This window comes from Petromyzon marinus, chromosome 20, assembly GCF_048934315.1.
Source record: "Petromyzon marinus isolate PM22_M1 ecotype Great Lakes invasive population chromosome 20, UKy_Petmar_22M1.pri1.0, whole genome shotgun sequence".
NCBI lineage: Eukaryota > Metazoa > Chordata > Hyperoartia > Petromyzontiformes > Petromyzontidae > Petromyzon > Petromyzon marinus.
The window spans coordinates 7,472,358-7,482,361 of NC_133686.1; the positions used below are offsets into that span (position 1 = coordinate 7,472,358).

Consider the following 10,004-nt stretch of genomic DNA (forward strand, 5'->3'; position numbering starts at 1 on the left):
AGGAACGAAACAGGAGGATTTCTCCACAAATTCGCCTGTCGCCTGATTAAGCTAGTTGTAATTACTGGCGAAACGTCGTACTCAGATTGTAAATGTTGTGGCTCTGCTCTCCAACACACCGGTGTTGCTGTACTAGTAGACTACACTATACACTTACACACTAGTGCTGTACTAGTAACGAATTGGCCACGTTCTGTTTACGTGAACAAACCTTACGAGTTGCGCTGTGGCGTGTGGGGGCGGGTTTAACGACACGTTTATACATTCACGCGATTTAACCCAAGAAAACCTGTATTATGGGTTCCACGTGTTTGCTGTACTGCATTATAGTGGCGAGCCAGGGTGTATGTGTTATTTTTTGGGTCTTTCGGTAAAGTCACGTAGATAGGTTAAACGAAAATAACAAAAACACTTTCTTTGAACCTATCTACGTGACTTTACCGAAAGACCCAAAGAATATGAATTCCTGCAGTCACGAAAGCTTTAAGTCACGGTGTATATCTTCTTGATGACCACGGGAAGGGATTTTCACAACATTTGTATGATGCACAAAATATCACCTCCACAGTGCTGGATTACAGGCGTGCACAACCACTCGCTTAAACCAAAATATATAAGTTACAATTCACGACATGCTTTTTAAAGTAAGTGTGATCTGATATATTTGCATTTAATGCACAACGTATTTGTGCCAAGGTCTTTTATTTCCAGAAAATGTGTGTTCAAATAATCACATTGACACGTGTCCACCCCTATAACCTGCAGAGATTGCTGAGGCGAGCATTATTTGTGAAACACCTATTAGGTTTAGGCATTGCACACCAAGCGATAGTAGAACCATCACTCTTCCTAGCTCCATCTCTTTCCCTAGTGCTGATGTTGGCACACCACGTGAGATTTTTTAACGTTGAGTTGATTTAAAGGGCAGCAAAGGCAATGATCGTATACAAGTTGTAACTGGTATTGGTACATGCCCGAGAATGGAACCTTAGGCTGCTGTAATTGTAGCAAAGTGCATGGACCACAACACCACTGCTCCCCAAAAGAGCTTGTGTGTGTGTCTCTGTAATAAATAGTGTATGTAAACTTCACACTATCACACACACACACTGGGCTCTTGTTAAATGACCATCCTGTACGGTGAAACTATAATTGCAATAAAGTTTAAACTCATAAAGCTACATTATTGGCATGTGATAATTTAGTGTAAAGACAATAAAACACAACGATTTTAAGAATACATGCTGACTGATAATTGGCTGATGCGTAACTTACACGGGTGCATTTTAACAAGTAAAAATATTGGGATTTCCTATCATTATGCTGCGCTGGAAGAAGCTATTAACGCCAGTCATCAATCAACATCAGGATGCTGCAGCAGCAGCAACAGCATCAGCCCTGGAGAGAACCTCAAAACGGCGAAGACATCCGTCAACAGCAATGGGCGCAACAACAGAACCAGCGGTGAGATTGATCAGTGACATTAGATAAGGTCTTAATGCACTTCTTGTTTCGAAACCCAGCTCAAGAGACCTCTTATGTTTGATTGAGTCATCGTGTATCACGTCTGCAATGATTAAGCTGTAATATTTCAGGAGAAAAACATCTTGCGGGTGTGTGTTTTTTGGTGGTGGTGGTGGTGGTGGTCGGGAGGGAATGGACCGATTGAGGTGGTGTGATTTGAGTGAAGTATCCGTGACTCATTTCAGCTTAGTAATTTCTGAGCCACTCAAGGACATATCTCAAACTCTGTTAGTGGCATTCCCTTTCAAGCATACTTAGAGCTCAAAACATAATTATGGTAATTATACAAATGAAAAAAACACACACACAGAACTCTGATGTATATTTTTTTATTACTTCTATAATGTATTTAAAGCAGTCGAAGGGGAATCATACATTTTAATTGTATCTAGACGGCCATGAGAAACCTGGTTTGAACACATGTTGAATAACAGCTATGTTCTTGCGAAGAATAAACAAAATATTATAAAATTATATCGTAACATTTTTTTAAATATATAATTTTAATTTATTGTGTTTCTTTTTTACAATTTTACAATTAAAGTTCCTCAATTTTCAAACTTTCCATACCCAAGGATTTTCATAAGGGGCCAGCAAACTGACTCGATCTCCCGTACGGCTGCGGGAGACAATTTAACTCTCCAAGCATCCCGAACGCTGAGAAAATCCAACCCTCGGTGTGCTGGACTCACAACCCCGGTTCGTGTCGTAAACAGGATTTGGTTGAGCGCCGACGGCGGAAGTGGCAGGCCCAGAAAGCTGTACACCCTGCCGGCCACCTCCCGCGGGTACCGAACAACGTCCTCGACCCTGATTAACTGCTGCGTATCTCCCGTGAGCTGCTTGTGGCTGCGCAAAGCGGTCGCGGTGTTGTCGCGCCAGGCGCTCGCCAGTAGGGCGGCCGCTGCCACAGAAGTGTTCCACGGCAGTTCCCGCGGAGTTGAAAGAGGGCGCGCACCGTCGCCGCAACCCTCGCTGGCGTTGCTCGCGGACGGAGGCCGCGGGTCCAAGTGTCGGGCTATTTTCAAACACACGCCCTCCGGGAATGCGGGCTTGCCGGGAAGCTCAAAGCAGCTGTGCATCATGGAATACACCCAAGTTCTCGGGTCACACACCACGTACAGTGCCTTCATCGCGGGGCCAATTACATCTTTCAGCGAGGGCAGCTTGTTGTTCCAGTTGCCGTCGTTGAGCCCGAGACAGAGCCGCGAATTTGGGAACGAGTCGAGGTGCTTACGCACGCGCTGAATGTTTCCCAGCTCGTCGCTCCGCGCACATTTTCTCTGCCCGTTGCCGCCCTTCTTTTTGAAAACGTGCCTCGTCGAATTGACCCTCAGGATTCCTTTCACCAAGGAGTCAGTGCTTAGCCTCGTCGCCTGGATTGCGTTCTGAACGTGCGTTCTCGTGTGCCTGACGAGCGATCGAAACCACTGCCAGGTCTCGGGGAGCTCATCGCTGTGATCACTGAACAGGGGCCATTTACAGGCGTCGCCGGAGGGAGCACCAGGCACTGCAACAGATGGCGGGCGAAAGTAAAGACTGGGAATGGGGATGTACACAAAGTCAGAATTTCCCACGAAGAGCTGACTCACAACCTCGGCTCCTGAGGCTGGGAGAGATGCTATCACAACGGTTGGCAATTCCTGAGGAGCATCGAGTGAAATTAAAGGCAGTTCATCAATCACTTCGGATGCCACTACAGATGTTAAGTTGGCCCAGTCATTTCCACACAACTCTTGGAAACAGACATTCTGCACAACTAATATTTCAAGGAGCCAAATGATTATCAAAATGAGAAAAACTGACCTGGCGATCTTTTGCAAACCTACACTGGACTTTCGGTGAATAGCCACCAAAACTACACCTGTCACTGACGATATCCCCATAAATATAATGGAAATCCTTAAAACAAACACCGTCTCATGCTTGTGTTTGGGTTTTATAACTGTACCCTGGCCAAAGTAAGTGACTTTGCTTCTATCCTCAACCACAGCAAATCCGCCAAAACCAAGAAACCCATGTCTGGCTACAGGATCGTCATGCTTAGTAGCAATGGATATAACTTTCTCCACATTGTCTAAGCAAACAGACAGCCTGACGCCATATTTACTACTCTCGATGAACTTTAAGTTGTTAATGTTTACAAATGGACCGTGAAACATGTAGGCAATCCTAGTCACTTGACTTTGCATGGGAAATGTCACGTTAACATACTGGGTCCAACGCTTTTTCATCTCTGCCATCAGCTCGGCTTCTTGGATCCTCGCCTTTGGGCTATTGCCCTGATCGTCAACCCAGAACATTTTGTAATGGGCATCCCAATCGTCCATCAAGGCGCCGCGATACCCGTTCTCTGTGGAAAGAGGGACGTATCGAACGTCGTAATCCAGGTTGTGAAAAAAGGCACTAACGAGATTGACTGGAGATCTCTCAGCCCTCTCGATGTGATCCAGCACCAACAGCGTCTGTGTGTTGAGCAGGACTAGAGCGCGGTAAACGCTTCTCAGCATCATCCCTCCGCCGTAAGCTTCAACGGCCTCACCGCTGGTGAACACCATGTCCCCATGCTGAGAGGCGGTGATCAGCTTTCCTGCTCCCAGGCCTCCCGTACCCGCGTCAGTCTCGGCCCACTCCATGAACTGCCCACACTCGCCCAACTGCCCTTCCCACGGCCGGTGGCATTTACTGCTGGGCGACGGAGCGAAGACCAGTGCGTTGTTGAGGTAAGTGTATTTATGGCCATAGAGGGCCTCTGAAACGAAGGCACGCCCGTTCGGGGCAAACGTGAACGAGTTTTGATCGGGGTGCTCGTGCGCTGGGTTGAAGGCGCCCATCCCGTTGTTCAGCCAGCGGTAAGGGCTGCACTGAGCCAAGCGCCGTGCCGCCGTGCCTCCCACCGGCCCGGACTTGAACGACACAAAGGTGCTCCTGTCGTCCAGCGCAAGTCCCCCTCCGTGCGTCAGCACGCCCCAGTCGGTGAACAGGTGCAGCCTCGGCTTCCCGTGGCCTTCGGGGGGCTTGGGCACCAGGCGCGGGTCGTACCACACGAACTCGGTGTGCAGGGTGGCCCACCTCCACGCGCTCGAGTGCTCCATGGGCCCGTCCCTCGGCCTGTGCCTGCGGATCTGCTGCGCGAGCCAGTTGCCGCTGCCGTTGCGCAGCACGTACGTGTCCAGGAACACCAGCTGGCTCTCGGGACCGTAAAACCAGTTGTAGTTGGAGTCGGCGATGCCCACGGTGCGCCTGAAGCCGGGCAGCACAGTGGCCAGGTAGAACCAGTAGTGTTCCCGCAGCCACCCGCTGCGCGTGTGGTCTATGCCCAGGTGCCTGAGCGCCAGGAACACGTACTGCGTGAGCGCTCTGCTCGCGTAGCTGCCGTACGCGACGCCCTCTTGCAGCGATCCGTCCACCACGTGCTCCAGCAGCAGCATGGCCCTCTGAAGCTGGCCCGTGGCCGCGCGCTTCCAGCGTGTGGCGCGCGCGCGGTGCGTTCGATGCGGCTCCAGCACGAGGGCCCCCGTCAGCACGGCGAGCATCCCCGTCACGGCCCGACCGTCCGTCGGCTGGGCGCTCCAAGGCCTGGCCCGCCAGTGCGAGAACACGTCGCCCGTGGCGTCGGCCAGCGCGTCCAGGTGATCGCGCCGCTTGGACGCGTTCAGCTGCGCATACAGGAGGTCCACCGCCGTGGCGAGGCCGAGCAACGTGTGCGCCCCCGACGGGTGCTCCTCGTGAACGACACCCGAAGAGAACGAAGATGACGAAGATGATGATGATGACAATGAAAGCGCCAACCGTGGCGTCATCCTAATCACCTGCTGCTGTTGCTGATGACGGCGACGTCGACGGCTCTGCTCGGCCAGCCTCTCCGTGAAGTCGAGAGCCAGGGCGAGCGCCGCTCGATCCGCGGGAGCGAGCACGCAGTGCATAGCCAAAGCGCCCACGTTGCTGCCGTAGATCTCGGCCCAGCGGGGGCCGGGTTCCCCGCTCCTGCCGCGACGCGCGGCGGCTTCCGCTGCGCCGCTGTTAGTGGTGCTGGTGGCGCTGTCCGTGGTACCAGCCCGGAAGCTGTCCGTGGCATGCGCCCAGCTGGCGGTGTCCGAGCTGTCCGCGGCTGGACGAGGCGGCAGGTAGACGTCCGGTCTGGCGAGCATCGCGTGCGCGGCCCTGCGCAGAGCGCGGGTGAGGTGCGCGTGCGTCGAGTTGGCCCTCGATCGCAGAGCGCGAACGTCTGCCGTGCCGAAGAGCAGGCGAGGATGCGGCTGCTGCTGCTGATGATGATGATGATGCTGCGGCTGCCGCTGCTGTACCGAGGGGTCCCCGCCGGCTCCTTCGGCCCCAGCCCCGGCCACCTCAGCCCCGGGCCGGGCCCCGCCCCGCTCGGAGCGGCGCTCAAAATCAAAAACTCCGGCTCCTCCATAGTGGCTGCTTCTGCTACTTGCGCACCCGGTGAGCAGGAGCAATGCGCAGAGTGCGCATTCCCAGATCAAGGCTGCGTGTGTCGGGGCTTTCCATATCGCCATTTATTCATTCAGTCTTGCCACTTTTTTGGTTTGTATTCAGATGAGTCGGTGAAGGTTGTGGATGAGCCGGTGAAGGTTGATGGGTGTGTTGTGTGTGTGATATATATGTGTTGTTGCTGCTGATGCTGCTATTAATGAGTACGCTATCCGGTTTGTGGTTTTTGCTGTTGTTAAAACCAGTCCCGACTCTCGTGGTCCGGTTTCCTCCCCCCCCCCCCCCCCCAACCTCTAACGCAGAAAAAAAGGGCCAACTCTGCGCTCTAAATCAGCTCCTTTTTATCATGTCTTGCTTTTTATTCTTTACATTTAATTATTTTATTTTACAACGCATGTGTGGTAGAACTGCCGCACTTTGCAGTACGCTTCTCGCACTCTTCCAGTGCTGTGGCCCCGTACGTTACGTAAATGCCTCTCGGGTTGCTGTTGTTGTTGTTGTTGCTGTCGCCACTGATGTTGCTGCTGCTGCCGCTGCCGCTGCTGCTGTTGTTGTTGTTGAGTAACGTTCATAAGGCATTCGAAACGCAGAGAAGGCACTTACTGAATGGACCGCGCGCGCGCACACGCTCGCAGTGCAGTCTGTGCTGACGTTAACTTGCACAGAGCTACTCGCCCTACCCGACGTGGTGGCAGTAACAGCCCGCTCGGAAGAAAAAAAAAATGAGCTCAGAGCGAACACAAAAAAAAAGACAAAAAAGCAACGTGCGTCCAAACGCGCTCAGGCTAACAGGAGGAGAGAGTGTGTGTGTGTATATATATCTTACAGTATATAAATAAATTATTATTACGCATGTGATACGCAACCCCAATGATTAAGGATTAGGCCTTACCGAGGGAACTTGAGTGTAAGCCAGATTGGTTACCGTATTACTGTTGTTGCAGACCAAACCGCGCGAGGCTAACCACACGAGATGATTAACTTTACAACTCGCTCGCCAGTGCGAGCCTGGTGGTGAGCGAGGCTCTGTGACGTTGAAGTCATTTCCCCTTCGTGAATGAATGGTCACGTTGATCTCGCTGAGAAATCTATTAATGCCGATTGTTTTTTTTTACGTGGCCTGCAGCGGTAGCATAGGATTTGTATTACAGTCTATTAATATATACACTATGTATAAACTGTGCAGGTACCTGCAATGGCATTCACGTAAACATATATACATTAAAATTGTTGCCCTATTATTAATTCCTATTTAATGTGCAAAACCGTATGTAAAATTATATTGATGACCGTGCTATATTTACTCGTTATTTTTTTTAAATAAATACAAATTAGGACATCGATTTTAATCGTCAGTCATCAGTCTCAGCAGGTAAATGAATACGGTACAGCCCATTAGCAAGGAACGCCAAGATAATTGTTCACGCTGGAGTGTTGTATGCACCCACATATTTCAATCAAGCGCAGCACAGTTGCGTGATAAACACCGGTATTCGTGACTATACGTGTACCACTACACGTGTTTCAGGCACATGGCATGATTGCGCCGGTTCAGACATGATAAATGATCACGTCTGAATAATGTGCGTGCTTATAGAAAAGCAAAAAAAAAACGTTTGGAAAAGGTTTATTTAAGAAACCTTGGGCAACTTTGTGAGTTGCTCTTTGTTTTTAAGTTTTGGGACAATATGTTCTGTGACACTGCGCGCGTTCACATGGACACTTACATGCTGGGTGTAATTGGCTTCCTTCCAGAATCAAGTCACATCGCGCAAAAATTATCGCCAGCATTCACCGCGGTACAGAGTGCCCTCTGGTGGTCAATGCGAGTGAATTTATTTTTTGCTGATGGCCTTCACTGCCTTGAAATCCCCCCCCCGCCCTCCTTTCATATGCTACATTACACCTGCTTCGTGATGAATTGGAACTGTTAATGCGCGTGATATGTACCGTATATATTTTCTTGCCTCTTTAGTTTAACGCAGCTGCAAACAAGTTAACTCGGCAGGCGTGTGCCAAGCTCCCTGCAGGACATATCACTGATGGGCGGTCGCACATGCCCCCAATTATGTAAGGCACGAGGTAGTTTAAGCTCTGTCTGCATAGAGGGCAGGAACTCTGTTGTGGTTTGTAATTGACAATGCAACATCCGCTTATTTTGTATGAACTCGCTAGCATTCCTCAAAGTTTTACTCGCTGTGATAAAAAAAAAATTGCACGAAATTAACAATTAAATATTTGGCGATGCTGCTGCTGCGTTGGCAGCAGTGCACAAGCACAAATAATAATAAATACTCAACGTGTTCATCAATAACACTCTGGCCATTAAAAGCATGCACTAAAACTAAATAAAGTACTGCACGTGCATAGTGCAAAATGTTCACACGTGCACATATATAACGGTACATTTGCCTATGAATACATATCCACATACATATAGATGCAAAAAAACCAGTATTTATTTTCTACACGAGAGACACATTTAAAATTTCTTGAATATTTGCACTGTGTAATATAAGGCGATAAGCCTATTACCAAATCACCTGGAATGCATCCAACCTCATCAGATCTCAGAACATAATCAGGGTTGAGCCGTGCGTAATAGGTGTTATAGGCTGCGCGTGGGCGCCGCTAATCAGCAGCACAGGGCAGTGCAGCAAGATCAGCTGTTGCACTGCTCTGCTTCCTCCTGTAATATATACAAAGACAAAGATCCCCCGTATAGCCTGAACAGGCTGCTGGGGCAAGTGTTGTTAGCGGACACGGCACACGAGGGGTTGGGGTGGCCAGCACCACGCCGCCTTTGTCTCCCCAGTAGTGATGTTTACACGCCACACCAGGTACTAATTTCAGGCTGAGTTGACCTAGGGGAGGCCCAGGGCCGGTTCAGATAATCGTCACCGGTGTTGGCCGTGAGCGAGTCTATGCTCCCTATCTCACTATCCTGCAGTGACCTGTGTGATAAAGTATGGTCAAATAACCCCCACCCCCCCCCCCCCACGATCCTCCACATGTCCCGCAAGGCGTGGGGAGGCCCTTGTCGTAAAGCAGTAGCTTGATAAGGAAATGCACGTGTATATATATAAAAAACAGTGTTTGCTTCTGTCAGGAACTAACGTAGGAACTGCAATGTCCAAGAGCTGTCTTTCCGCTTAGATGTGTCTGCCACATACGGTGGGGCTTTCAAAAGTCACTTCGTTCCAGCAAAAAAAAAAAATAGTCAGATGAAGTGTATGTCGTTTCATTGCAATGTCGCTGGAGGCATGAAAGATTCATGCCCGCATGCTCTCGGCATAATGAGGCACTCCTTGACTGAGGTGGCATCGAGAGGGGGAAGACATCGGGAATGGGCATGGAGAGATAAAGAGGGAGAACGTAAGGAAGCAATGAAGGATGCACATGGGGATGAAAGTGGAGAGGGGAAAAAATGGGGACACACATTTGGAGCACACGCCCTAAGGAGCCTCCCACCAATGTTGCAGAATCAAGACACGACAGGTGAGAAATGCGGCGCTGCAGTGCCAATATGTGGACGGGGTCAATGTAGCAACACCAAAAATATAACACGGGACAAAATCGCCGCACGTAACCGCCGCCGTCCTCACTGATTTAGTACTCGGTGATGACTAACAGAGGGTAACGTTTATTTAGGACGACAGCTTTTATCATTTCTCACATCTTGCCACATGGTGCTTTCGGAGCATTGTCTTAAGGACAGCGTTAACGTGTTAGTTATTGTTTGGTGACCATACGGAATGGAATAGCTTGAGGCAATCACAATTCAGGCGTGTGGGAGTACAATTCGTTATTAGGCTTAAAGAAAATGCAAAGGGAGGGAGTGGAACATATCTTTGAAGACGAACATGTTTTTTGAACGTGAAACCGAGGTGGATATTTGTTTTCCTCGCCGTTTGTTTTGTTCCACCTCCACCATACTTTTGACCTCTAATAGTTGCACTTTAAAGGGGGAAAGGTGGAGGCTTCCCTGTATCAAACACGGGGATCGGTCGGATGGGATTGCTGGA

General features: G+C 49.9%; 2 protein-coding genes across 2 annotated transcripts in view; one reads left to right on the top strand and one right to left on the bottom strand.

Annotated features, from left to right (window-relative positions):
• Window positions 1–1,631: 1,631 nt before the first annotated feature.
• Window positions 1,632–6,978, bottom strand: LOC116944146 (dermatan-sulfate epimerase-like protein). The gene has a single exon (XM_032957617.2). It carries the CDS (start codon window positions 6,042–6,044, stop codon window positions 2,073–2,075), a length of 3,972 nt encoding a protein of 1,323 aa, XP_032813508.2. The 5' UTR covers window positions 6,045–6,978; the 3' UTR covers window positions 1,632–2,072.
• Window positions 5,832–10,004, top strand: part of LOC116944145 (coiled-coil domain-containing protein 102A-like) — a 122,190-nt gene continuing 118,017 nt past the window's right edge. Inside the window, exon 1 of the mRNA XM_076068278.1 lies at window positions 5,832–5,970. The gene's annotated coding sequence lies outside the window, so the exon portion shown is untranslated. The remainder of the gene's footprint in view (window positions 5,971–10,004) is intronic.

What these genes read in the sequence shown, in the direction of transcription:
- LOC116944146 (XM_032957617.2), bottom strand. Translation starts at nt 6,044, where the DNA reads ATGGCGATATGGAAAGCCCCGACACACGCAGCCTTGATCTGGGAATGC.